Source organism: Penicillium griseofulvum, assembly GCF_001561935.1.
Source record: "Penicillium griseofulvum strain PG3 chromosome Unknown contig_12, whole genome shotgun sequence".
NCBI lineage: Eukaryota > Fungi > Ascomycota > Eurotiomycetes > Eurotiales > Aspergillaceae > Penicillium > Penicillium griseofulvum.
In genome coordinates this window covers 365,311-392,799 of record NW_024467435.1, presented here as the reverse complement: position 1 = coordinate 392,799, position 27,489 = coordinate 365,311, and the positions used below count along the sequence as shown (strand labels likewise).

At 48.2% G+C, this 27,489-nt stretch overlaps 11 protein-coding genes across 11 annotated transcripts; 5 read left to right on the top strand and 6 right to left on the bottom strand.

Moving 5' to 3' along the window:
• Positions 1-913: 913 nt before the first annotated feature.
• Positions 914-2,069, top strand: PGRI_090400 (MYG1 family protein; the record flags this gene model as incomplete). The annotated part of the gene is made up of 2 exons (XM_040796753.1): positions 914-972; positions 1,037-2,069. The coding sequence occupies 2 exons, from the start codon at positions 914-916 to the stop codon at positions 2,067-2,069; spliced, it is 1,092 nt and encodes a 363-aa protein (XP_040650183.1).
• Positions 2,070-2,625: 556 nt separating this feature from the next.
• Positions 2,626-3,183, bottom strand: PGRI_090390 (Yae1 family protein; the record flags this gene model as incomplete). The annotated part of the gene is made up of 1 exon (XM_040796752.1): positions 2,626-3,183. The coding sequence occupies one exon, from the start codon at positions 3,181-3,183 to the stop codon at positions 2,626-2,628; it is 558 nt and encodes a 185-aa protein (XP_040650182.1).
• Positions 3,184-3,340: 157 nt separating this feature from the next.
• Positions 3,341-5,353, top strand: PGRI_090380 (methionine--tRNA ligase MES1; the record flags this gene model as incomplete). The annotated part of the gene is made up of 2 exons (XM_040796751.1): positions 3,341-3,471; positions 3,535-5,353. The coding sequence occupies 2 exons, from the start codon at positions 3,341-3,343 to the stop codon at positions 5,351-5,353; spliced, it is 1,950 nt and encodes a 649-aa protein (XP_040650181.1).
• A 513-nt stretch (positions 5,354-5,866) lies between these two features.
• Positions 5,867-7,045, bottom strand: sonA (putative nuclear pore complex protein (SonA); the record flags this gene model as incomplete). The annotated part of the gene is made up of 1 exon (XM_040796750.1): positions 5,867-7,045. One exon carries the CDS (start codon positions 7,043-7,045, stop codon positions 5,867-5,869), a length of 1,179 nt encoding a protein of 392 aa, XP_040650180.1.
• A 1,451-nt stretch (positions 7,046-8,496) lies between these two features.
• Positions 8,497-9,189, top strand: PGRI_090360 (uncharacterized protein; the record flags this gene model as incomplete). The annotated part of the gene is made up of 4 exons (XM_040796749.1): positions 8,497-8,647; positions 8,697-8,748; positions 8,798-8,981; positions 9,043-9,189. The coding sequence occupies 4 exons, from the start codon at positions 8,497-8,499 to the stop codon at positions 9,187-9,189; spliced, it is 534 nt and encodes a 177-aa protein (XP_040650179.1).
• A 439-nt stretch (positions 9,190-9,628) lies between these two features.
• On the bottom strand, positions 9,629-10,623 carry PGRI_090350 (uncharacterized protein; the record flags this gene model as incomplete). The annotated part of the gene is made up of 2 exons (XM_040796748.1): positions 9,629-9,973; positions 10,117-10,623. 2 exons carry the CDS (start codon positions 10,621-10,623, stop codon positions 9,629-9,631), a joined length of 852 nt encoding a protein of 283 aa, XP_040650178.1.
• A 195-nt stretch (positions 10,624-10,818) lies between these two features.
• rgsC (putative intermediate filament protein (Mdm1)) lies at positions 10,819-14,545 on the bottom strand (the record flags this gene model as incomplete). Its single annotated transcript, XM_040796747.1, has 2 exons — positions 10,819-11,843; positions 11,896-14,545. 2 exons carry the CDS (start codon positions 14,543-14,545, stop codon positions 10,819-10,821), a joined length of 3,675 nt encoding a protein of 1,224 aa, XP_040650177.1.
• Positions 14,546-14,949: 404 nt separating this feature from the next.
• On the top strand, positions 14,950-15,791 carry PGRI_090330 (bifunctional phosphatidyl-N-methylethanolamine N-methyltransferase/phosphatidyl-N-dimethylethanolamine N-methyltransferase; the record flags this gene model as incomplete). The annotated part of the gene is made up of 5 exons (XM_040796746.1): positions 14,950-14,998; positions 15,052-15,091; positions 15,168-15,184; positions 15,239-15,665; positions 15,719-15,791. The coding sequence occupies 5 exons, from the start codon at positions 14,950-14,952 to the stop codon at positions 15,789-15,791; spliced, it is 606 nt and encodes a 201-aa protein (XP_040650176.1).
• A 978-nt stretch (positions 15,792-16,769) lies between these two features.
• PGRI_090320 (Cellobiose dehydrogenase, cytochrome) lies at positions 16,770-17,925 on the top strand (the record flags this gene model as incomplete). Its single annotated transcript, XM_040796745.1, has 3 exons — positions 16,770-16,944; positions 17,158-17,336; positions 17,398-17,925. 3 exons carry the CDS (start codon positions 16,770-16,772, stop codon positions 17,923-17,925), a joined length of 882 nt encoding a protein of 293 aa, XP_040650175.1.
• A 2,622-nt stretch (positions 17,926-20,547) lies between these two features.
• On the bottom strand, positions 20,548-22,313 carry PGRI_090310 (uncharacterized protein; the record flags this gene model as incomplete). Its single annotated transcript, XM_040796744.1, has 4 exons — positions 20,548-21,734; positions 21,810-21,963; positions 22,053-22,174; positions 22,241-22,313. The coding sequence occupies 4 exons, from the start codon at positions 22,311-22,313 to the stop codon at positions 20,548-20,550; spliced, it is 1,536 nt and encodes a 511-aa protein (XP_040650174.1).
• Positions 22,314-22,711: 398 nt separating this feature from the next.
• On the bottom strand, positions 22,712-26,682 carry PGRI_090300 (uncharacterized protein; the record flags this gene model as incomplete). Its single annotated transcript, XM_040796743.1, has 4 exons — positions 22,712-24,474; positions 24,527-24,640; positions 24,701-26,309; positions 26,389-26,682. The coding sequence occupies 4 exons, from the start codon at positions 26,680-26,682 to the stop codon at positions 22,712-22,714; spliced, it is 3,780 nt and encodes a 1,259-aa protein (XP_040650173.1).
• Positions 26,683-27,489: the final 807 nt, after the last annotated feature.

Here is a 27,489-nt window from a genome sequence, read left to right as displayed (position 1 = left end):
AATAATCAAAATAAAAAACAAGAGAGAAGAAAAAAAGCGGAAGTCTCTTAAATGTTAGACTGGCGGTCGGAGCACCGCTTTATGGTATACTAAGAGCCTACGCTAGAAAAGAAACTAGAAGCAATTAGCTTAACTATTTTATTATATTAGAAATTACATAGTATAATAGTAGTATATTGATTGATATAAAATAGTTATATAGCTCATCAAGCAAAATATAATAACACATACAATGGTATTTTTAGCGTGTATATATATATATATATATATATTCCTCTTTTATAGCCTTACCACATTTCGATATAACTACTCTCTACTTACACTAAATTCTGACATGACACAACATGACCAAACATGACCCAATACGAGAGAGCATGTCACACAGAAAAAGAGATTAGCAGTCGTAAGATGCTATGCTAGGAAAGATATACATTCCACAGGAACTCATGTAACTTTCTAAAAGCTGACAACTCTGCTGGATAGTAGAGACAGATGAGCAATAGGCTTAGAAACAAGGGATAGCGGTTTTATGCTGTATACTATATAATATGCTATATATATAATATGGTAAATCCTAAATTGGTAACCTTCTACAAAATCATGTTGATGTTCTTTTAAGCCTAATCTGGAGGAATTTTGAATATACTACTGGCACATATTTAAGATCAAATCCAAGCTTTCTATCTAACTAAAATTATATTCTTTCCAGAACCTTACAGATCTTATAGATCATATAGATCATATAGATCTCATTCCAAGCTTCTAGTCACATGCTAACTTATAGCCCTATTATCAAGCCCTGATAACCCGATATAGCAACATAGATAAGAATCTTTACCAGCCAGAGCGTAGCAATTAATACGTACCCTTAAACATTTCATTTTGAATGCTTAGATTCAATAACTACTTCAAAATGGCTGAAAACGTTGCAAAGAAGCTCAAGACATCGTCCCCCTTGATTGGGACACACAAGTGAGGGCAACGCCCTTGAATTGCTACTTTAGCTCAATATGCTCTTGTAACTGACCAAAAACAGCGGACACTTCCACGCCGACGAGGCCCTGGCTGTCTACCTCCTCCGCCTGCTCCCCACATATGCCTCTTCCCCTCTCATCCGTACACGTGACCCAGCCGAGTTGGAGAAATGTCACACCGTCGTCGACGTGGGCGGCGTGTACGACCCCGCCATCCACCGTTATGATCATCACCAGCGGACCTTCTCAACAACCTTCCCGCAGCACGCCACTAAGCTCTCCTCCGCCGGCCTGGTGTACATGCACTTCGGCAAGGCGATCATCGCGCAGAAGCTGTCCCTGCCCGTGGAACACGCCGACGTAGACCTGCTGTACGAGAAGCTGTACACGGACTTCATTGAAGCGATTGACGCCAACGACAACGGCATCTCCGCCTACGATCAGGCCGCGCTTTCCGCCGCCGGGATTGAGAAGCGCTTCAAGAACGGCGGCATCACGCTCGCCTCCATGGTCGGCGACATGAACAACCCAGACCCCACCAGCCCGCCCGGCGAGCCCCAAGACGAGGACAGCCTCTTCGGACGCGCCAGCACGCTCATTGGCAACGCCTTCGCCCGCAAGATGCACCACGCCTGCACATCTTGGATGCCTGCCCGCACAACCGTCGGCTCCGCTTACGCCTCGCGCAAGGACATCCATCCCTCCGGCCGCATCATTGTCCTTCCCCAGGGCGGTGTGCCCTGGAAGGAGCACCTGTACAACTTCGAGGCCGAGGCTTCGGGAACCAAGGAGATTGACCCTGCTGCCCAGGCCTACTATGTTCTGTACCCCGAGAATGCCACGGAGGGAGCCAAGTGGCGCGTGCAGTGTGTTTCCGTCTCCGAAAGCAGCTTCGAGTCTCGTAAGCCTTTGCCTGAGGCATGGCGCGGTGTCCGTGACCAGGACCTTGATGGTGTCATGGCTGCGGAAGCTGAGAAGAATGGTCAGAGCAAGATCCCCGAGGGCGCGGTCTTTGTTCACGCCAGTGGGTTCATTGGTGGCCACAAGACAAAGGAGGGTGCTATGGCTATGGCTGAGCGCAGCCTTGATCTATAGGATTTTTGTGGTTTGATGACTGAAGACTAAAAAAGTAGATTTATTTTTGATGAAATGTTCTATATTATGACTTCCAAAGGACATCTATGTTTTATCTTGACATGAACTTTTTCCTTTGCAATTTTGGGTCTTTAAACATGATGAAATACTTTTATCTTGGATAAATTCGCTGGACACCACAAATATTTGTCAGTAGGACGCCCGGTAATGATTTTCGGGTCTTTTCAACTTTGGTGTCCAAGATATGCACGGGTCTTGATATATCTGGCACGTCAATTCGGACAGTCAATTGAGCCCGATTCTTGTTTCTCAAGGGCAAATGAGCGAGAGGCCTTGATATTCGGAGGGTCTAAAACCAAGCCTGGGAGAACGAGCTTCGAATGAACTTTCTCCGGCTTTCTGGAATGGCTGAAACACTTTCCCATGTGCTGACCGAAGTGAGTGCTTTGCTTCTAACGAACGACAGCCCTTTGGTGCTGTAATCCGAGGGCATCCGTAGAGTCCGGGAGTCGAGCGGCTGGTATGCCTACCGATTTGGTGAAGCATTACCAAGCCTTCAGTGACGGATGTTCAATGCACTGATATCTTCAATGCTTCCACTACCATCTCCGGAAGTCGACATGTCTTTGGGTTCAACCTGAGCGGCCGAATCTTCACGCTCGCCCATTGCGCGTTGGATGAGCTTCGCCTTCGTAGCGGCGCCTTTGAGACGCTCGTCCACGTCATTGACAGCTTCCTCCGTATTACTCATATCCAGCGTAGCAGGATCGACGAGTTCAAGAAGCGTCTGGAGATTCCTAGCTAGTCGAGTGCTGTGTGGTGGGAGACTAGGCATGTCTTTGCAGATAGATGGATCAAGAGAAAGAGTATCTGTTGGGGTATCCATCTGCGATGCGGCACCTTCGGACGATTTCATGTCGAGTCTCTGCGCCCAGACTAATGCCTTGCCATACAAGCGCCCCATCTCGACAAACTTCTCGAAACCTTTCTCGACGGCGAAAACGCTGCCTTCAGTATATCCGGTAGCGGCTCCATCTGCGGTGCCCAGCTCATATCCCTCATTGTAGAATTGCTCCTCCAGATCAAGGAGACTGTCCAGAAGATTGTGCTCCATGGTAGATGTAAGGAATATAGATATGAGTCGAAAGTGAAGAGTCCAATTGATAACGTTTTTTTTTTTCTGATATGCGCGGGGCATGTGACGAGATGTCCACTTTCTAATTTTCCCGCCTTTGCCCCTCCAACAAAGACGTTCTCCTCAACAACACAAGATGACGGATCCTATCTTGCCTAAAGCTGGCGAGCGCAATATCCTCGTGACGAGCGCTTTGCCCTACGTGAATAATGTTCCTCATCTGGGCAACGTCGTGGGCTCCGTGCTGAGTGCTGATGTATTTGCTAGGTATGACTCAACCCCACACAGAATATATAGCATTGCGACATAAAACTGACAGCTACTATACAGATACCACAAGGCCTGTGGCCGACGCACACTGTATATTTGCGGTACAGACGAATACGGAACCGCAACCGAGACTAAGGCGCTGGAGGAGAAGCTGTCGCCAGAGGATCTGTGCGCCAAGTACAACAAGATCCACCAAGATGTGTACGAATGGTTCAACATTGGCTTTGACCACTTCGGTCGCACACCCACACAGAAGCACACCGAGATCTCCCAGTCGATCTTCAAGCGCCTGCACGAGAACGGCTTCCTCGGCGAGCGCACCGCCGAACAGCCCTTCTGCGAGCAGCACGGCTCATTCCTGGCTGATCGCTTCGTGGAGGGTGAATGCCCCCGCTGCCACTACGACGATGCCCGTGGAGACCAGTGCGACAAGTGTGGTCACCTCCTTGATCCCTTTGATCTCATCAACCCCCGCTGCAAGCTTGACGGTGCTGCCCCCGTCCGTCGCGAGACGAAACACATCCACATCCTGCTGGACAAGCTCCAACCAGAGATTGAGAAATGGGTCCACCCCGCTATCGAGAAGGGTAACTGGCCTAGAAATTCGCGCATTATCACTGAGTCCTGGTTGAAGGAGGGCTTGAAGGAGCGTGGGATCACCCGAGACCTGAAGTGGGGTGTTCCCGTCCCGCTGGAGGGATACGAGAACAAGGTTCTTTACGTGTGGTTTGAAGCTTGTATCGGCTACCCCTCGATTACAGCCAACTACACAGAGGACTGGGAAAAGTGGTGGCGCAACCCGGAGGATGTGCAGTTGTGGCAGTTCCTGGGCAAGGACAACGTCCCTTTCCACAGCGTGATCTTCCCTGGCACGCAGCTTGCCACGAAGGATAAGTGGACCATGCTGCACCACCTGAGCACAACTGAGTACCTCAACTACGAAGGTGGCAAGTTCAGTAAGTCGCGTGGCGTGGGTGTGTTCGGCACGAACGCCCGTGAAACCGGTGTCTCCGCCGACGTATGGCGCTACTTCCTGCTGAAGAACCGCCCCGAGACCGGTGATACTCAATTCGAGTGGGGCCCCTTCGTGGATAGCAACAATGGCGAGCTTCTCGCCAAGCTGGGCAACCTTGTCAACCGTGTCATTAAGCTCGTCGTCGCCTCCTATGGCTCCGTCATTCCAGAATTTACCGTGCCAGAGAGCTTCAACCCATTCCTGGAGGAAGTCACTGAACATCTGCGCCAGTATCACGGAGAATTGGAAGGCGCCCATCTGCGCGCCGGAGTGCAGACTGCTATGCGCATCGCCGAGGCAGGTAACGGATTGATCCAAGCAAACAGACTTGACAACGCTCTGATTGCCAACGACCCCGAGCGCGCCGCTGCCGTCGTTGGCACAGTGCTCAACCTGATTCAACTGCTATCCAGCGTGTTCTCGCCGTACATGCCGGCAACCTCGAAGTCGATTTTGGAGCAGCTGAACGCTCCCTTCCAGTACATCCCCAGTTTGGAAGATATCGAGTCGGGCTGGAAGCCTACATCCCTGAAGCCGGGTCACAAGATTGGCAAACCAGCTTACCTGTTCACACGTATTGATCCCAAGAAGGCGGATGAGTGGCGTGAGATGTTTGGTGGATCGCAGGCGGACCGGAAGAAGAAGGAGGAGGATGCTGCCAAGCTTGCTGCGAAGAAGGCTGCTGCTAAGGCTAAGAAGAAGGAGAAGAAGGAGAAGGGCCGTGCTGGTGCTCCCGAAGGTAGCGTTGAGAGTTCTGCCAAGGGTGGTGCGGAGAAGGTCTCCGTTACCGCTGAGGGTAAGAATGATGAGGCTGTTGAGAAGATTGCCGATGGAGTGGCGCAGGTTACTCTGCCTACCTCGTAAGGTCTTCAATGGGGTGATCTTGATGAGAAAATACAAAGGCGTGTTGTGGGGGGTTTTCTTTTTATGATTCTCTATGTTGTGCATGGGTCATGAACGGGGGATCATCTTCTGGGCATATTGAACTCGAATCTTAGGGACTTCCTTTTTTATAGCTATCATACGCATGGATGCAATGAAGGTGTTTTGTTTTCGATGGTCTGATAGAATATTATGATAGAATATTACTATGTATGTCTTGATCCTGAGCCCCCCGTATAATTGTCCCTGCTCAACTCTTACAATCTATAACTACTGTGAACCGTCACAAGACTGGAACTACATCAAGGCCATAGCAGATCCTTTCAAGGAATTTTTCATAGTTAGGCTAGCAAAAAAAAATCCCATTTGCACTTAATCAAAACACGCCGATATGGTAAAAATTTCATTACATGCTCGTTGTAGCGATGGGACACGAAAGCGATCGGCGAAGAAAAATCCCCCCATCCCACGCAAAAAAGAAAGCTCAGGCCCAGATCAACGCTTGCGCGTGCTCGGTCTGGGCTTTGTCTCATCAGGTCCGATAGGGTGCAGCATGACCTTGTTGGTAGTCTGCTGGGTATTGGCAGAATAGCCCTTGCTCCAGTCATAGCTGACAGAGTAAGCGAAGATATTTCCAGTACGATTGAAAGCGGTAGCAGTGATAGGGCCTCCGACAGCGGGGTAACCCTTGAGACGGTGCTTAGCATCCTTATCCCAGAAGTGGAAAGTACCGTCGGCACCGGCAGTGCTAAAGGTACCGTGAATGGGGTGGAAAGTGATAGAGTTAACGGAGTAGATATTGCAGACATCGCGGTTGGCAGGCGGGGTTTCACGGTGGCACTTGAACGAGAAGTTTGAGGCGGAATCCTTCTCCTCGACGTACTGGATAGCACAGCGGCCCTCGACGGAGCCGACGGCGAAGCCCGAGGCATCAGAAAAGCAGCTGACTACCCGCGTCTGCCACTTTAGGGGTGATTGCATGGTCTTGTAGAACTTTGTTGGCTGGTCGAGGTTGATGATATTGATGTAACGGTCTGCGGTGCCGATGACGAGCAACTTGTTCTTGACATCCATGGTGTAGACACGCTCCTGGCACTCAACGGAGGCAATTGCGGTCGACTGGCGCAGATCCCAGTATTTGACGGTCTTGTCCCACGAGCCGGTGATCAGGAGTGGAGTTCCGCCCACGGAGGGATTGGGGATCATATGGCAGCTTCGGATGGGGGCGTCGTGGGCGGCAACTTGGGTTGTTGTGCCTGAGGCGAGATCGATCATGCGGGCTGCCTTGTCGGCACCAGCACCGACGACTTTAGTTCCATCCTGTATGAAGGAAAAAAAAAAGATGTTAGTTACGGTAAATAGGGAATTGGGTTGGAATAATGTGGGGTTGGGTGAGATGGGGTGTGAGCTTACTGGAGACCAGCAACAGTTCAGAACTGGAGCTTCGTGCTCGAAGAGTGCTTTGCCTTCACTTTGTCCCTGGTCGTTGATTTCGTAGATGCGGACCTTCTTATCCCACGAGGCCACGGCTAGGTGCTCGCTGGTAGGCGAGAAGCGGAGATCCGAGATGCCATCCTCGGGGGGAGTGTTGAGGGCGACGTCCTTGGAAATGTCGCCGGTGGTGTTTGTCTGGCCCGCCGCAGCTGCCGTCGCGCCGGCGCCGAAAAGTGACATTAGAAAGGGCGCGAGAAGTGTGATATGGCAGAGGGGTATCGAGGGATGAAAGAATGCGAAGAAACAAAGAGAAAGCTAAATTCACTGAGGAATCATGCAGGAGAGAAAGAAAGTCGAGCTCAGTGGAGGAAGGAAGAGACAGAGAAAGTCGATGATAATTGGAGAGCTTCGACAGAAAGCGATGCGCGACACCGGCAGAAAATATATCTCACCGCCTTTATGTGGATTTCATAGTAAAGTTATAGTCGAATTTATTGATCTTTTATTGTACTTTGACTAGATTGAAATTACTTTGACATCTTGATCTTTATATGTATATTTTCTAGGCAGAAATATGGTCCTGTAGATGTCTATAGATACCAGAGTTTCATACCTAATAGGCAGCATTATCGGACTGCAGTTATCCGGGTTTGAAATTAATTTTAGAAGATGAGTTTACTGATTTTACTCAAAGGTTCATATTCGAGGGATACATATATATATATATATATATGAGAGCTGACAAAGAAAAGAAGAGATTCAGCTTTCGATTTCTTGGCATCGCTATATACTAGTTCGTATGTATATCAAGCTATAAGTGACCGTTAGCCTAATACTTCTGTTTTGTTTTGTTTTCTTTTCAGTCAGCGAATGCATTTGGAATTATTGACCGTTGACTATATATTTATATATGCTGAGCTTGGAGAAATATCTCAATATCAGGAATTGTACTATATTCATCAAATTCAGGTATTTGCTACAAATCTACATAGTAGTTTATAGAAATATTTACGTTAACATCCATTAAGCTCAGTAATATGAGAAATAGGTAACAACAGAGACATATGAAGTAACATGTATCTTTGCCACATCATAGGATAGCTTGGAGTGGGCAGTTTATAAGTAAATGGTATGATAATCAGGTGATGAAATCATACGATGTATACTATACGTTAATACAGGTCATGTAGGTAATCAAAACGAAGATAGAAATGATATAAAAAGAGAATAAAAGGTAATAAAAGATAATAAAAGATAATAAGAGCCAATATAAGAGTGATCTGCCGTGAATTAAGTGGAGATAAATGCGGGGTGCAGCGCTAAGATTGGCTAAGATTGACGTTGATGTCAAGTCCGGGGAGGCCGGATATATTTGATATGGAGTAATAGGTAGAGTAGAGTAAAGTAGTAGAGCAGTAGAGTCGTGTAATAATATAATAATACAATAATATAATAATATAATAGTATAATAGAACAATAATTAGAAGTACAATAAATATATAGAAATAAATATAATAGAAATGGTGCAATACCATATAGAAAAGTACATGTTATAAACAAGTAACATGACATCCATGACATTGTACCCCCTCAACCTTGGTCACCTGCTCTATTTCCCCTCTCTTCTCCTGATCTTTCTCTTTCTTCTCTTTCTCCCATCTTCTCATTTTCCCATCAACTTGAGATACACCATGTCTGTTCCTTTAACCAAAGTCGATTCTGCCATCGCTGGCTTGGATATATCCGATGAGAAACCTGAGCCCATTGAGAAGGAGGTTAAGCGTAAGACCCACAAGCGGACCTCCTCAACAGCTGAAGGTATCTGGAACATCAAGGATCTTGGTAAGTACTTGATCTCATTAGGAGAAAATCAATACTGAGATCTCTTTAGAAGAGCAAAAGCTGGAACTTACTCTACCAATCGAAACACAGAAGACTGGATGGTATCTCATCTAAATCCCTTCATCCAATCTCTCACTGACCTCGATCTAGGAAACTCAACACCTCCCCCTCAACCATCGAGGACAAGGACATTCTCAAAATGTTCCTCGTCACTCCACCGGTCAAGAAGATTGACCTACACTTCCCCCTTGGCCTAGAGGTTACTGCCCGGAATCTCAAGGGTGTCACAATCAAGGACGCCCTAGATGCTATCTACAAGCAGTTCAAGAAGAAGGTCAGTGGCTCTACTATATAAAACATAGAAAGTCTCATGATGACTGACGTGACACCGCTAGGCGGATGACGAACTTGACAAACCCTACCTTGCTGGCTTCGAGTGGGACAAGGAAGAATGCTGGACCCGGTTGGTCGTGCATCAGAAGAAGGAAGGTGCACCACAGCCAAGCAAAAAGTCCAAGAAGAAGGCCAAGGACGAGGCATAGATTGGCATTAGCCCATCGACCCGGGTGTTTCATAAACACAGACAACTGTCCCCGGAGGCCCTAATTTCTTATCCCTTTACCATGATAATGGATGTTCTTACCGGGGACTATTGACTCCCCTCTGCAATATGCCATTTGACTTTTTTTTATGCTCTGCTTTCTCTACAGTCTCTGTGTTCAGTTTCCGTAGAAACAAGATTTGGGCGCGAGGGAGATTTCATTGTTTATTTTTTCTTCTATTTCAGTCTTTTCTGTCTAGCTCGGCTTATGTATCTACCCTGGGTGGACCGGTCTGTGCCGTTCACTCCTTCTGACGCCTAGTGGAGATCGAATCAAGTAATTCCTAACTTTACATTCATAAGTACATGAGAATATTTCAGTGAAAAGCTCTGAGAAGGCAATTGAAGTCTCAGACTGGGTATATCCATGAAGACCCAACCTAATCCCAAAGTGATCCCCAAGACTTCCGTCCCCTCAAAAAGACCTCATCTGAGTATTTCGGTTTCATATCCAGCTTAGCATACATCGCCTTGACTTTCTTCACAATATGAGATTCCTTCACAACACCACCTATGGACATCTCTCCTAAACTAGTATAAAATACCAAGTCCATATCCGGGACACCAAAAAGTTTCAAGTCACCGCGAACCCGTTTAGGGAGGTATTCTCGTCCCCAGACCATTCTCGTCGAGGAGTATTCATTCTGATCCCACCCATCACCGAAGACGAGTGTTTCAAAAATGATATCCATTCGCAGGCCACCGGTTAGTTCTTTTTGGTCGTCCTTGGGAATGGATTACGAATGTCAGCTAGGGTTCTTTTTTTTTCCCTTCGAAATGATACACGATGTAGGTAAATGGTAGCAAGGTTGTGTATGTAGGTATAACTATATGTATATATGTAAATAAGCAGAAGCTGGACACTCACCAACGCCTCATAAATATACAGATACTGTCCGCCGTGGCCGACATTACTTCTTAGTAGTGACACCGTATACACGGGCGGCTGTTGGACCAGCATACGGCGCCAGCTGGCTTCTGGTCTAATGTATGCATCCAACTTGTGCGGGTTTCGGACCATGTCGAAGGTGGTGAATGTGAGATAGGTGGTTTTTTCGTTTGGAGTCTCGGTATCGGTATCACTATCTCTATTGGAATATCTCCCATTGCTAGACCCGAATTGGTGGAAGATTGACGGGAAGGTCTCTGCTAGCAATGGGTTCTGGATCTTTGATTTATTCAATGTATTGTCGAGAGGTCGGAAGAATAGAGCCCATTGGATGGGTGGGGAGGAGTTGATAAAATGGGACCAGGCACGGCAAATTCGGGTTGCTTTTGTAAGAAGGGTGCGGATGTCCAGGTTTAGAAGGATTAATTCGAAGATCTCCGGGATAGAGAGGGCGTGAGATTGGGCTGGGGTTAAAAGAGGAGCCATTAAGAAGAATAGAAAAAAGAATTCAGGGGAAATTTCAAGCTCTTTGTTACCAGTTTTGGAATGTGCCTCACATTTGTACACGTGATAGGTCATTTACTTGGCGGATGACATATTTGGTTATTAAAGTGGTAAGTATATACAGAAAGGACCACGGTGAGGACATGGTCAATATGCCTATAGTCAAATTGTGAATATTCACTTCTCTCGAGAACGACCTGAACTCCCAAAGAGAACCAAGACGATCTCGTCAAGAATCGTAAAAACAAGATGAGTATTGAGATGCTGGTTATTGAGGGTAGCAAATATGCGACGGGCAGCAGCCTGTGCATTAGCTCTACCGACGACATTACCCGCCAGATCCGGGATGAGGGTAGCCAAGACCACAGTAGCCTCGGCACGACTATTGAGACGGTCTGCGACTGAACGAGGAGGGGCTTTGCGGAGCACACCGCCGGGCCAGAGGGTATCGCGAGCAAGAGAAAGGTACTTGAGGAGCGAGTCATCCTGTACTAGGCTGCGCGCTCCGTCGCGGACCTTGCGCTCTATTGTTCCGCCAAGGAGCTGATGGAGGACCACGACGACGGCACGGCCGCGCAGCCAGTTGTTGCCGCGGTTCAGCTCGAAGGCTTCGAGGAAGAGATCGCAAATAGGCTTGATGAATGGCTCGAGCTCGCGGTCTTCGAAGGCGTTTAGTTCCGCTTCAGCTTCGGCAGCTGTAACAGCGTCTTCGGCTACGAGGCTGGAGTCTGGGACTGTGGTGGTGTTGGCCTGCTGGGTGGCGGCTGAGATGAGGTTTTGGCCTGCGGTAGATAGTTGGTCTAGGACGCCGAAATTTCCAAGGAAGTCATCCATGCCGTCTGCGACGGAGTTGTAGATGCGGGTGACAAGGTCTTTGGTTTCACCTTCGTTGTCACGGGCGTTGTCCTTACGGGGTAGGATGGCACGTTGGGAGAGGAATGCACGCAGATCGCGGCTGCGGCAGACCTCTGGTAGGAGGAGGAGTTTCTGCAGATAAGCTTCAAGCGCGAGTCGTCGTTTGTCAAGGAACTCTTTCTGTAGCTTCATAACGACGCGTCGCCGGGGGAATTCCAAGTGCCGGACGGAGGGATAGCGTTGGCGTAGCTTTTGGTGCAGATCATGGAACTCGCTGTATCGTCGTGCAACAACCCACGATGCAGCGGGCATTTGCTCGCCGGCATTTCTGCGAACTTCTATGACATCTATGATAACTAGTTAGTTGGGAATAAAGGGTACTTTAGAAAGTTCTCTTACACATTGCGAATTCACGGCCGTCGTCCTCATCTTTGCCTACAACGATAGACTTGATGCTAACGGTCGATCGCCCAAACAAGCTGTTATCACTTTCTTGAAGAATGTATTGTTGCCGCTGCATTTCCTTGCGGTGCATTTCGCGCTGGATGCTGGCCTTGGACTTACGCAGGATTCTTAGTTCCGCGGTGTTATTTGTCAGTTCTGCTTTGCGTGTCAATGCTTGGACCACGGAGTCCTGGGCTGCGAGCTTGTCGATATCCACCGAAAGCGCCTCAATCGCTTCTGTTAAGCCTAAGTCACCAGGTGCAGCTTCGTGCACTTCATCTGCTGGGTCTTTTTCATCCTCGCCGTCTGGTTCTTCGTATTCGTCTTCGATGAACTTCTGTTGGTCCGGAAATAGGTCATCGTCAAATACACCAAGTCGTGATGCATGATCCACTAGACCAAGCGATGCGATGCTTTTCTTGGTTCTTTCATTCCGGTTGTCAACCTGGGGAATTTCGGACGAGCTACGCGACGAAAGAACAGGACGCTCCGGCCCGAACAGACCAGCAGCATCTCCTTTGAGGTCTTCGATTCTTCCGTTTTTCGGTTCATTCGTGATGATATCGTTGAGGGCCGCCTCCATCGTCTCGAGGACTTGGCTCTGGCTCTGGCTAGCATCATTCTCGCCATTATGGGAATCCTTGCCCAAACTATGGGTGGACGTGGCGAGATTGTCGGTGTCGTAGTCATCATCAAAAAGATTAGTAGATCGTTCTGAATCTATTGATCGTCGTGGTGAATCGTCATCATCAAACAATTTTCCCGTCCCCCGTAGATCACTCGACGATGATACGGCGGCTCGTCGAAGGTCTTTGGAAGGTCTCAATCCAGGCTGGGAGGTCGTTCGTGATAGCAAAGGGGGGAGAGGTCGCCTTTCGGGAGTTTCAAAGGTGACGGATATGGGAGAAGATTGACGCACAGTTGCTTGGGCAGCAGATGCTTCATCGGACGCAAGATACTTCCAGTATAAATCAGACTCCTTAAATTTCGGATAATAAGTCTCTTGGAGATGCTCTAGAATGGCAGACTGGGTTGTCAAAACCACCATTCGCGCTTTTCGGTATTGTTCCGGGGTTGCGCGCTTTCCTGCACTCAGGAATGTCTTGACTGCTCGGCGAGACTCTTCAGAGACTTTCAGCTCTGGCTTTGAGAGGTAGGATTCACTGATGAGAGCTAGGTCGTTTCTGTCTGCTGGCTTCCATGCTAATGAAGTAGGGGCTTCCTCGTCTCCAAAGTCATCTTCGAGTGGGTTGCGGAGCCCATCGACAACAATCCAGAATTGAACAAGCGACATCAACTTTTGACGGTCCATAAACTCCATGAAATAAGAAAGGCCAGATGCGCTGTGCATCACGTCAACCAGTGACGATTCATGCATTCTATATGGGATCTCAGGCCGAAGGTCTAATGCCGGAGGTACATGGGAGTCCTCGCCGGTTTTCGCAAGTTTCGCCACTTTCTGATCAAGAACACGTTTGCCTGTTTCTAGACGCTTCAAGTAGACTTGATCCTGGCCCTCGACGACACTCTCCTGCTTCAATTGGCTGGAAACGAGGGCACGGAACCGACGGGCATCGGAGAGGTTATTACATTTCCTAATTGCCCTCACAAAACGCTCAAAGGCTCGTTCTGAATCGGTTGCTGACAGTCGTGGGAATGGCTGCCCACGCTTGGACTTGGGTGCGGGTGACGCATGTTGGTCCAAAGCGGCGCGCAGTTTGCGTACGGTCTTCCGATCCTGCAAAGCTGTACGGCCATATGCTTCCATTAATTGGTTCCATGTGTCTGGATCAGATAATGAAGTGACTATCGGAGTAAGCACAGCGCATGAGATGATTTCGCGAATCAGAACCGACACAATCCGACTGTTCAGCACGTTTTCCGGGAATAGCTGGGGTAGAAGGCCAACCGCTAGCTTGCGCAGGTACTCCTGTTGGACAGCCTTTTGATCGGATGCAGCGGTTGCAACAGCAGGATGCAAGCGACCTTCACGGTATTTGTTTGCAATGGCCAGATTAAGCTCTCCAGACTCGGTGACATTTCGACTGAGGTTGCGCCCCCGAACAGAACGCTCGGCAATGTCAAATTCCTTGAGGTGCGATGTCACGATAGGAAAGATACGCGATACTATTAGCGAGATCATGTCCTCCGCAACCAACCTATCCCGGAGGTTCTCAAGGGCGACACGGATCGTTCGATCAACCTCATTGGCAAATATAGGATTCGGACTGATACTGTGGTACCACGAGGAAACAAAGTCTCGGATAATGAAAGACAGAAGTTCGTCAAGCCCTTCCGATACGACAAAGGATTGAGGATAAAGTGGCCGGGGCCGGTATCTCGTGCCCCGGCGGACATTCAGCACTTCCTTTCGCCATTGGTTAGGTTTTATGAAAGCCACTGAAACGTTCTTGGTGTTGATTTTGCCATTCTGATGCCGGATTGTCAATGTGACAAGTCCTAAAAGGCCCACTGAAGATAGGACGGCGCCCAGCGTCACGGCATATCCTAGATACCGGAGGATCGGCAGCCAGCGAACCACAAGACCCCAAGCGATGAACACGCCGACACCCGCCAGAACTAGGTCGCGTCGACTAAGGGCCATTCTCCCCACGCTCTTGTCAGATCTCCACGGCTCATAACGATCACTCCCGGGAACTTGGGAGCGAACAGCTCGGCATCATACGGTCACAGTCGACTGGGTCTGAGTTGCGGAGAAGCTCTCGTTTTGTACCGAGCGTACTAGAGTGAAGTCAATATATGGAGCAAATTCTGTAGCAGTCAGAAGAGATAAAGACGTAGATCTCAGCCGTAAAAGCAGTATCAAAAAGGAAAAGCCAAGCAAAGAGTCGAGAAAGACATCCCGTGACCGCGCGGGAGGAACGTCATTTTTTGTTTACTTAAGCTGTTGATTCCGGGGGGCCCAACTGTCAAATCTATTTTCCCCTCTTCCTCTTCTTCCTCTTCTTAATCTCTTCTCTTCACTCTTCTTGGTAAAGCAGTTTCGTCATGGCCTCTCTTACAGATTTTGTCGATTTTTCTTCTAAGCCTTTGCTATGTGAGTTGGTCTCTACAGGATCTCAACAATTTGCATGTGATTGACCCCAACAGGGTCTGCCGCGACTATTGCTTTTAACCCAATTTTCTGGAAGTGAGTGTGTCCGTACCTAATAATTTACAATGGCAATGATTATATCTATGAGTAATAGCTAACCTGAACTTTCTAGCATTGTTGCCCGCGCAGGTGCCGACTCCACCTGAGAACTGTTGCGATCGACCGTAGCTAACCGGTGAACAGAGTACCGTAACCACTTCTTGACCCGCATCTTCGGAGGCGCGTACAATGGTTGCTACTTCCTTGCAGTTACCATCTTCCTGCTCGGAATTCTCCGTGACCATGTCTACCAACTCGCTCTAGCTGACCAGCCCTTCTACACTCCTGTCCACCAACCGATCGTTGGAGGTGTCTTGTTTGCCATCGGTTCAGTCCTGGTTCTCTCCAGCATGTGGGCGCTTGGTGTGACTGGTACCTACCTTGGTGACTACTTCGGTATTCTGATGGACGCTCCCGTCACCGGGTTCCCTTTCAACGTGACCGGCTCACCGATGTACTGGGGTAGCACCTTGAACTTCCTCGGTGTTGCTCTGTACCACGGCAAGGTTGCTGGTATTCTTTTGACCGCCCAGGTCTTTGTTCTGTACTGGTTCGCTCTTGGCTGGGAAGAGTAAGCAGTCATTTGGACGCATTCTTAGACCTAAACTGACCGACCATCTCTAGTCCTTTCACTGCTGAGATCTACGCCAAGCGTGAGCGTGAGCGTGCCAAGAAGCAGGGCGGCAAGAAGCAATAAGCGCCCTGCATATATACTAGGATTGGCCGGGACATTCAACATCCACAATCCGCATACCAAAAGAGAGCCAGAAAGAGAGGCCGAGAGAAGCCAGGTTGCTCGGCCCACTAGGCACCTAAAAATCTGGGGTTGCCCACGACAAGTTTCCAGCACACGGACACATCCGAATCTTCAACGATGCTGGACCTGTAGACGATAGACCTTTTGCCTTGTCCTTGATACTGGAGATGAGTAGAACAGGACAAGGCCCCTCTGTGATTTCCCTTACGCGACTACAAAAGATATCATTCAATCAACCCATCGCGCCAAAACTGCAGTACACCTGTGAATCAGTAGACCTTTGTGATTTGTGACTTGTGACGAGGGTGTACAAGGAGCTATGAAAGGGGTTGTTTGTTTTAGGCCAAAGTGAGAGATCTTTACGCAAAAGAATGCTCCAGGAAATGTCTAACATGCTTAATTATGTTATATCTATATTTTGCCCAGGTGGTTTACTATGACCTAGTAGCTTTCATACACTACTTCTACCGTGGAGAATGTGTACGATATTCACCAACGATCTAAGTAATAAATCGCTTCATATCGGGATTGCTCGATAGCTACCTATATGCCCAGGTGGGTATGTAGTTATAACTAATCCTTTTCGACTCCTTCTCGGCACTTGTACAGCTCCATTACCAGAAACATACCGGGAGCTATACTCTCGAAATCATATCTGAGATCCAAAGTGATGGGGCAAATAATATCAAGAAATTATAAAGCAAAACAAGAAAAAGAGAAAGAAGTCGCATCTTCTCGGGGCCTAGACAAAGGGACATAATGATCGCCTTCAGAGCTGCACCGGTCCGGCCTTTTATCGGCGAGTCGTCGAATCAAGCCCTTTTCCACTTCCCCCCCCCCCCCCTAACCTTCATGCACTATCCCCCCCCCCCCCCCCCCCCCAGCAAATGGCCCTTACTATTGTCATACAACATACAAATGATCGGCCACTGCGATATGGATTCGACCAATAACGCGCGGGCTGTTGTCATTCCATGGTATCTGGTCCTTCCTTTACTGTATGTCTCAAAACTGAAACCGACGACCGAGATCGCCCTGTCAATCCCTTCTAACTTCCGTTTGATGAGAAATGGTCTTTTTCTGTCTGGCGTCGGTAGGGGTCCGAGTGGTGTTTGGCGTTAAAAGATGTCCATTCACCATTTATTATACACAACTTTCTCTTGACGGCATCCTAGACACTGTGAAGTAGACAGAATACCTTTGAAGATGGAATTTTTCCATACTTTTGCCATAATTGCGGCCTTTGTGCTGTGTAAGCTCTCGCCTCTTCCTACTAAGAGATGATCACTAACCTGGTTTTATCCAGTCTCATCTACATCTGTGGCCCAGAGTGGGACTCCGATGGCATATACAGACCCGGATACAGGTATCACCTTTGATACTTGGACTGTTCCAGAGGCCTTGAGTAAGGGAGGGTTTACATTTGGCATGGCCCTGCCATCAGATGCTCTGACCACAGATGCTACCGAATTTATCGGCTACTTGGTGTGTGGCTCTGTTCACCTGTAGTTTCCGGTCTGTCTTTCTTTACTAAACAGTCTCGCAGCTATGTTCCTCGCAGAATGCTACCTTCACTGGGTGGTGTGGTGTGTCTCTCGGGGGTACAATGACCAATTCCCTTCTCCTACTGGCATATCCATATGATGAAGATATTCTTACATCCTTCCGTTACACCTCAAGCTACCACATGCCGGATCTCTACACTGGGGATGCCAAGTTAACCCAAATCTCGACCAGCATCAATGCAACACACTACAGCTTGATCTTCAGATGTTCAAACTGTTTGCAATGGACTCAGGGTAGCGCGAGTGGAAATGCCTCCACGAGCAATGGTCTGGTGAACTTAGGATGGGCCCAGTCCTTTCCGGCTCCGGGGAACCCCGGATCTCCCTCTAACATCTCCCTACATTATCACGACAATGGACACAATATCTGGGCAGCTACACTGAAAAATGCGCCCAACCCGTCATACACAGACTGGATCAAAGCGACAGCCACGGGAAGCTCCACGAAAGCTGGACCAACGGCAGCCCCGACTACCTCGGTCCCAGCGGGGACAACGACTCCAAAATAAGACTTGTATTGTTACATTCAATTCTGCAAATTTTTTGGATGAAATATCATAGTTTACAGGGCATTGGAATTAGGGTTCGGTGGAGTGGGATTGAGACTATGAGGAACGAAGGTGTCAAAGAGGGCATATTTACCAGTGCTATTTGGCTTAGTTAACTAGTGCAAGGTCGTCAAACAAGGACTTTAGACGAATAAGACTCCAAGATTTTAAAGGTACGGTGAGGCTACCAAGCAGGCAGATAACAGTTACGGATAGGCCACTCCTACAGAAATGGCTTGTGTCAAACAGCGGTCTACGCGCTATTAGGGGAAATCCACCATCAGCCATCGCCTAACCTGGGAGAAAACTAGAATTCTCATCTTTTCGCTTTGATACTCGGTTGAACAACAGATATGAAGAGATATGTCACTATCAAGTCTATAATAGGGTGAAAGTATAGAGAGACCATACAGCTTCTTACGATACTAGACTGTAATACTTCCTGAGCCTTTCTGGTCAAAGGATACTCAGTCCAACTCAGTGAGAGTGAGCACAAAGCGAGATCTGAGCATTAGAAGGAAAAGGACGCAGACGGAATCTGGTATTTAGGCAACTGGGAACTCCAAGCTTATATATATATGACAGGCAATCAAGGACCAACTAAGGTGAGAAAGACTTCGACGTTAAACGCGCTGGGCATTTGGCTTCTTGGGGTGGATTAAACCAAGAACTTACCGCACCTCGCCTTGTGAAAGATACTCGGGTGATGAATCTCAAGAACTACATGTCTTTTTCGCTTGGTATTCTCGGTTTAAAGTGAAAGGAAGATGTTCACGGCGAAAACCATGTTGGGTGGTTTGTCTTGTGCTTCGGATTCGCCTATGATATTTCCGGAAAGACCTCTGCTCCAGCTGCACAGGCTTAAGGACCTGGCTCGGTTGATATAAAAGCATCCAGTTACTTAGTTGTTGGACATTATAACGAACCTTCCCTATTCCCAAAGGTGCGAGGAACAGCTTCATAGCGAGGGTTGGTTGGGCGGGTTTGCTATGCGCTGTGAATTCGTCTGTGGTGACCTCCAATCGACGTCTGCCATGATGATGGTAGTTGAAACAAGCCGATAAGACCATTGTTGAGATGGGTCAATATCAAATATCTTGGCCATTGACTAAGACGAACCGGCCTAGAATGACTGAGAATCATGGACTTGCGTTGTTGAGTCAGACAGCAGCAACACCCTGGAAAATCACGATGTATCGGATTTGACAAACAGAAACGCTGGAAACATGCTATCAGAGAGCACCGAAAAACCAATTCCAAGGGTCAGAGTGGTCTTTTGAATGTGCAGAAGTAAACCTGCCAAATACATCCACGGTGATATGATATACTAGTCACCGTGTTTATTCGGTTTTCATTTGGTCTTATCTCATCATTTCAGCCTTGTGAGACAAGACCTCAACGCATCTGACCAAGCCCTAGAGACATACCCTTTCCTTCATAGGGTAAACTCGCACACCAATGGATCAAGTCAATTGCTTCTACCGGTTGTTATCGAGTTGTTTTTATCCGGTTTATTGGCTAGTAAGGGTGCTCGGTTGGCTCGTATTGCTATACCTCGAGAACATGAAGTGGTCAAGCAATGACTCAAATGGGGCTAGGATATTTCATGTATCCCACGAGGAAGAGAAAAGGGGAATGTTGCAGAGGCAGGAGAACAAGAGAAGAAAGCAGACAAAACCTGCTTCAAGACCAAGAATCCCATGTGATGTTGCGACTGGAGAGATGAAGATATCTACAGCAGAAGCGCAGCTAATACTCGAATACAGACCGTTTAGCATGTTCAACATCTACTCCTGGTAGATGAATTATTTTGAATTCGAATGTGAAAGTATTAGTCCCATGGTGTCACGGTATATGCCGACTCGACTAACATTATTGAGCCCATGAACCTGGACAAAAACTGCGTCGACATCCTTAGGAACCAGTAAGTAACCTAACTGTGAAAGACGCAGATCTAAAAGACCTGAAACAAATTGACTCCCTTAGAGGCTGTCATACCACTTGCCATATTCAGACGTGACATTGACAACTCCTTCAGACTTGGTATGGAAGTTCTGGAAGATATGAAATGGAAAAGACAGAGAGTCGGAAATTAACTGTCAATTTAGCAACTTGCAACTCATTCCTCTCCCAAGAGGACATCTTCACATATGTTAGGGCAGATCTTGTGGCAGTGGTATCGCTCAAATACCCAAATGTCTATAGACATGGTGGTTATGACCTTCAAGGGAAGAAATACATCTGGACAGTCTCACCATGCACGTGTTGTCCGCTCCCCAAGTGGACTTGCGTGCCCTACTGGATTGCCCATGGACATTCCAGTCGTTATTTTTATTTTTATTTTTTTTTACGAATTAAATGAATTAAATGAAATATTTCTTGCTAAAACAAATATTAACCAAAAACCATGTTTATTATAGAAATGAGGGTATATACCGACGCCACATGAAAGACCCCAAAGAGACAGAGAGAGGGTAGTATGTAGGGTTCATATCACCACAAAGACAAGGACATGATGCCAGAAGACCAAAGACCAAAGACCAAAGAGAGGCAAAGAACGGCAATGCCAACAGCCCATATCCCTTACTGTCGCCTTCCCCTCCCCCTCTTCCCCTGTGTCCGACTTTCGTCAACAGTCTCCACCTCATCCTCATCAGTCCCCTTCTTCAAATCTTCCCCCTCAGCAAGGCCCCACTGCTCACGATCATACCAGTCTTCGCCATCACTCATCTCTCCAACATGTCCCTCGGCTTTACACCACTCTAGAACATCAGCTTTCATGCGGCAAGATCTATTCAGCGAATCGAGCATGTGCTCGACCCCTCGAACTGTCTCTTCCTGCTTCTGGATGTACGACCAAAGCAGGCGGCGGGTCTCCTCGGCTTCAGCAGCGGGAAGGCCATAGTTCGGGTCGGGGCGGATGTTGTCCGGGACGAGGAAAAGAGGGTGCGGGGTTGGAAGTGGGAATGCTGTGTCGGAAGAGTGTGGGGAACCGTTTTCATTCTCAGGGTTGACTGCGTTGGCTTGGGCGCGCGTTGTCATTCGCCGGGGTGGTTCTGGTGAGGAGCCATCATGCATTTCGAGGTCTTGCTCTGTGTCGTCGTTGAGTTCGGTTGTGTCAACTGGTTCCACATCTTTTGTTGTGTCCATATCTTGTTTTCCGTTGAGGGGTGGGTTTGTGCTCGTCCCAGATGCGCGGTTATTGCTGCTGTTGCTCTCTTGGGCGGGAGCCGAGGTGTTGGGATGAGGTGGAAGGTCTTTGACGGTGGCATCGGTCTCCTCTGATTTAAGCTGCAGGCCGTTCTTGGTGGGTTCACCTTCTGCTGGGACCTCGGCCATTTCCACGTCATTCGGCATTGAACTGGTCTGGGCTTTTGTCCCGTTCTGTGCCAGTTGAGACTCCTGTGTGGCCGTTGGTGCAGGTACCTTTTGTGTTGTGTCCTGCGGGGCATTGGGATCCTTAGTGGCAGACGGAGTACCAGTCCCACTTGCACCCTGTTGACCAGCATATACGCTCGGAGCATTGCTAGCAAGCCTAGGGTCGAAGATCAAGTGATCATTAGGCGTCTCGAGCGCACCGCACGGCATCCAACTGCTATCACCCAGGAATTGCCTATGCAAGCTCCTGGCGCGCCAGAGCAAAGCCCGTTCCTGGCGGAGCTTATGCTCAACTGCCGCTGTCATATTCTCCAGGGCTTGCGACGTGTATGCTTGGGACATAGAAGGATGAGTAGCGAGTTCGGAGGGATGCTTCAAGGGACACAGTAGAGCTAGAAAGAAGAAAAAAGAAACAGATCAGCATGAAGCCATAGAAACTACTTAGAAAAAAGGGAAAAAAAACTCACTCTCAAGCGCAATCCCAGAGAACGGGTTCTCTTCAGCAGCCGCAGCATCCGCCTCGGAATCTTCATCATCCTCATCAAGCTCATCTCCCTCTGAATCATAGCGAGTCGGATTCGGCTGAAGGATGTAGCGCGTGTAACCAGCATGTTCGACTCTCTAATTATCAGTCAAAAGTCAGTTTTTATAAAATTCCAGTCCCATCTTATTGCCACAGCGCTCAGGTCCGAGATCGGCAAACCACGCACCTGCTTGTAGTAATCCTCCGCGTGGATGTAGCCAAGTGCACCCTCGCTCACATACTTAGCATTAGCATGCATTTTGTTCCCTCGGTTCGTCGGTGCCATGATCGGGTCGTCCGGGCCATTATCTAGTGAAGAAAGATGTCAGAAAATAATTCTGGTTGAAAATGCAGACTACTTGCTTTGCAACTTACCCTCACGCTCTCTGCGCAAGGCTCGCTTCATGCCGGTGATCGTATCGGCGATTAACGCCGCTTGCGCCGCCATAGTTACGGTGTTTGGCAACGAAACTTGTCGGTTTAGACACGGCGCGTTGGAGGAAAGTTTCTCGGGCAAACGGGGGCGTGGGAACGGATTCCCGAGGAAAGGGAAAGTAAGAGGCGGGTGTTTCGATGTTGGGGCCTCAATTATAAGCGTAGATACTATGGAAATCAAGGGAAGTGAGCTGTAGTGTCTTTGATGAAGCTCTCTGGCGGCAAGACATGCGGAAGACCGATCTCCGCTAGCCGAATTAGGAAATTCGGGTTATGTGATAAGGGCTAGGCACGTGACACGTCCTCATCTATACAGACTTATAATTGGGGATGCTTTCATGTACAATATTTGCTCATTATGAGACATTCCAATTCATCTACAGCATATATCTCGGATCCTAGTTATATCATTCAATCATCGGCATCAACCCATACCAGGACTCCCTTCTTATCCGACTTCATATCCCCTGTTGGAAGGACACGAAGCGTTTTGTTGAAGTAGGTATCAATAACCACCAGTTGCGGCTGAATCCATAAGCCTCGCTTCGCCGCAAACAGATTAAATTTCACGGTATGCCGACTCAGTGGCACAAGCTGCACAACGGTGGTCTTCGGCCCGCTGAAAGCAAAGTGCTCGCTAGCTTCCATGACTAGGTTGAAAGTGAGGAAGTGAGTAGAGGAGTTCTCCAGCACGTAATCCATATGGATCAACCCAGCCATATTTCTGGATGGGGTAGCCGATGCAAGGACTCGAGGTTCGCCCATCGGGACGACAAATTTGGGGATATCGAGGAGGGTGGTTGTGACCAAGCTCTGTGCGTCGGAAGTGGCAGATTCGGATGACTGCCGACGCCAATTGACCTCCAATGCGCATGTGAGCGCAGTTGGTCGACGGTCGCCGAGAAGGAGCTTCTGGACATCGAGGCTGAAGTTGGATTCTCGAAGTTCTTCTGGTGCAAGATGGGGCGTTTCTGGACTGACAAGCTCCTCCGAGTGAACCTCGCAAATGGCACCCCCGTTGGCTTCGAGGAGAATCAGGGACATCTGCTCAATTACCAGCGGCTCCAGTGCAAAGGAAACTACCTTGGAATTGAGGTACCACTTCTGGAACAGGCCTCCAGGTGTTGGGGCAGAGCCATCCTCGAGTGAATTATCGCTAACTGCGAAGAAATTGGGCCATGGTTGAGGGTGAATTGCTGGCAAGAATTCATAGTTTGCTTCAAACGGCCGAATAAATGATAGATCCACAGTGATGTTCTTCATAATCGGGGTCTGGATATCAGACACCAAATGGTACACAGCAGAAACTTCCAATGTGAAATCTGTAGCCTCATGGGTATCGGCCAGCACGATTGTAAGAGTCTTGGTAGAAGAGCGTTCCAGAACGCCCACAGCTCGTTTCAAGAAATGAGATGGCCCCTCAATCGGGGTGCTGGAGCCTGACTCGAGGGGTCCAGGGTTGTTATCGCCGTCAAGCCACTGTATTTGAGCAGTGGGCTCGGTACCGAAGAGTCTGATTTCAGCAGATACATCGGCAGCTTCGTCTTCTTCGTTGTGTATACTAATCTGAAGCTCCACCCGTTCATTGGTATAGTAGGTCTCCTTCAGGTTGGGAGTTGTGAGGCGGATCTTGGGAGGCTTAGGCATAACTTTGCACCTGCCAGTGTCCCGATCCTTGCCCACTCTCCTGCGGGCCACGCCCTTTTGTGTCTGCTGCCACCAGAATGATTCACGCTGATCTGGCTCAGTGATCGCATAACCCAGATCGAATTGGTCTTCTTCAATCAGCATAGTGATTGAAGCAACCCTGGCTTGACCAGCTTCACGGGGAACACAAGTGAGATTGAAGACCTTAGTCTGGGAAGGCCCCAGAGTCAGATCTGCTATGCCTACCAATGCGGTCAGTCCACCGGCTGGGGATTGGACCGTGGTATCAGGGTTGCTCGGCTCGCGAAGTGGGAGGGCTGCGATGCAACATGGGGTTGTGGTGTCAGCATCCTGATTCTGGTCAGATTGTACCTTTACTGGGCGAAGACATCCTTCAAAGACCAGTTTGACCTCTGAAAGACGGATGGGGGCCGAGGATTTATGAGCACAGGATGTGATGGCAAGTTGAGCCTGTAGAGGTTCCCCAACGTTGCCATCGGATTTCTCGAACACCAGCGACGCGGTCACTTTGAAGACAGGGGTCAGCATAATCTTTGCATTTTGGACTCGCCAACTTACGGCTCGTTATGACATCCTCTGCGCGAAGGATAAGAGAAGGTTTGGGCTTTTCTGAAGGCAGACTTTCAAGACTCCTGTGAATGTCATAATGCCACGCAGGTCTTGGCTTGAAATCTATTGGAATGGATATTAACGTTAAAGATAACACGCACAAGGTAAGATGTATTAACTCACTCCTGTTCAGCAGCTCCCAGTCCACTCGCAAGACTGTCTCACTGTCCTGCACCCTGAGGGCGCATTCTCTGAGTGCCCATCCAAAATTGACCATGAGATGCCACCATCCTGATCGGCGCCAGCTAAGAGTGGACCACAGGGGTTGAAGAAGGCTATGCGCTTCGGACCATGAGCCAATGCGCATATACTCCTCGGCCGCCTCGAGGCTCAAGCTCTCAACTTTCCTTGTTTGATGGCGCTTTGCGAACTCCTCGATAGCAGCCTTCAGTGTGTTCAATATTAGACCAGAGTGGTCGAAGCCAGTTCGTCCTTCTTGGGGTGCTTCGGCATGAGTATCAGGAACAAGATATGTGTCATACAAGTAGGATTTGTTCGCCAACTGTGAGGCGGGTGATTGCCCAGGGGACTTGCGATCTTCCATGGGAATTTCCTGGGCAAGCGCACGTCGGATCATTGTATGCTTTGCAGAACGGTGTAGCCAGTATCCCTCGTGGTGAAGATTTTCCCAGGGCCTGACTCGTTCTCCAGTTGGAATCGATTTCTCGGGTAAAATATAGATCTCCCCAGGCTGTTCAGAAGAGATTTCGCTGGAGAGAGACGGAATTTCCGCTCGGCGGATAAGCTGTGCCATTACCATCGACCAACGCGCCTCCCAGGCCTCCCATCCGTAGTGTTTACTGCCCTTTCCTCTGCGGTTGACAATATCCTTTACACGGATTCTGTGGTCAACCCAAAGCCGAGCCGCGGCGGTGGTCTGACCCGCCCACAACAGGCAGCGTATAATCCGAATGGCCAGGGCATCTGCCAGGAGGCGCGCATCATTAAATCGAGGATTCCAGCCCGCAATATTTTCGAAAACTTCATGTCCAAATAGAGTGTCATAGGCACTCTCATAGTTCCGACAGGCTGCATCCATTTCTTGCCGAAACTCAGCAAAAATTCCGAGCTTGAATTCATACCGTACATTCCAGCCTTGGGAAGATAGGGTCTGGGAAGTTCCGGTTGTTGGCGGTGCAGTTGGAGGAGGGATACTACCCCTGTTTCGTTTGCGCCTGGCATGTTTAGACAGATCCCGATAGTATTCAACAACCGACGGTTGCAGTAGAGAGAAGAGTGATTTCACAAATTCTTGTAGTTCCGATGAATTTGCGTCAGGTGGAATCACAAATATCGATTTGGGGTCAAGGTTCGTTGCTCGCCGAATCCCGGCAATGCGGTCATCAATCTCGCCCTCGTAGCCGCCTTCTTCTCCATCTTCTGATATCAAAACGACTACAAATCTTGTTTTGTACCCGGAGGATTGCCATTCTTTTTTCAAGCTATTGATCTCGATCTTGAGTTGATTATCTCGTAGGGAGTTCATATTTGGGTCCAACGAGAATGGGAAGAAATTGATCACTGCTGCTGGAACCAGGTCTTGGTGTTTAGTCACCCATAGAGGGGTGAGCAAGCCATCTGGGAAGGTTGGGGAACCCGGTGACAAAGGTGATATTGGCGAGTGAAGGACAAAGTGTGTAGGTTCCGAGGGTTCACTATCCTGGTCATCGCTAGGCGTAGTTGGTGGTGAGGGGATAGGGGGGTCGGCTTTTCGTGGAGGGAGTCTGCATGACTGTGTTGGTGTTAGCGAGTCGTCCGCAGTACAATGTTGTGAAACCAACGAGGATTGGAATCATAGAATATCAACGTACCCGGCCAGAACTTTTAACGCGGTAACCAATATTTGCAGCCGTAGTATTCCCGCTTACAGTAACTCTGGACTTCCATGGGGTTTGAGAGCTATCTTCCTCTAGAAGTAGGCTCCGGAGCTCCTCCGCAACAGCCCCGCTCAGAGGTGGAAAGTCAGAGAATATATGGGTCCCCTTCTCTGATAGTAGAGGATAGCTTGAGGATGTTTTAGAGTTATTTTCAGGATCTGCCTCTAGTCCTGGGAGTAGGACTAAAGGCAGGTTGTGATTGACGTAGTCTTCGGGGTAGGCGTCCATTGCGGGCAATGGCTTTTTTGCAGTGCGGTCACCACATGTCTAAAGAATCGAAAAGACCTGGGGATTTAAGGTGCAAGGTTATAAAGATCCCTATTAAAAGTAATGCCCGAATATTCGGAGGTTCAATGATGTTTTGGGCAAGATAGGTGATGGTTGGGATATTGCCATGGGCGGTCAGCTATGTTTAGGGGATAAGCTATACAGAGTAGATGGAATGCATATAGGAGTCCTTTTATTTTGATCTTACGGAGTAATAAGGGTGCTAGTAGACTCTATATGCACATAATATACAGATTGAACATACAGCTATACTTATCTAAATCAAAATATGTGTTAAATAACAATAATTGAGTACATGAATACTTCTATAGATCCGCTATATATATTTGTTTACTATTTACTATTTACTATTCACTATTCACTATTTACTATTTACTATTTATTATTTATTATTTACTATTTACTATTTATTATTTACTATTTACCACTTACTATTTAGCAGTCTACTTTGTTACTTTACTGTACGTTTCAAATTAAATCCATTGGAATACACAAGATATGCTAATAGCCTTTTAAGCCCATAAGCCGATTAAGGGGTGAAGAACCCACGTGGAATCTCAAATACTTTTTTTAGCTGCAAGGAATTTGTTATGGAGTTATACTAATCTCCTATGGATACTTATATGTACAGATGAACTGATATGTACATATATTGCTACTTTTACGGCAAATTAAGATCCTTCTGTGGAGCAAAAGGCGTCAACGCTAAGAGATCTCGAAAAAAAATAAAGTGAACTCCCTTTTCTA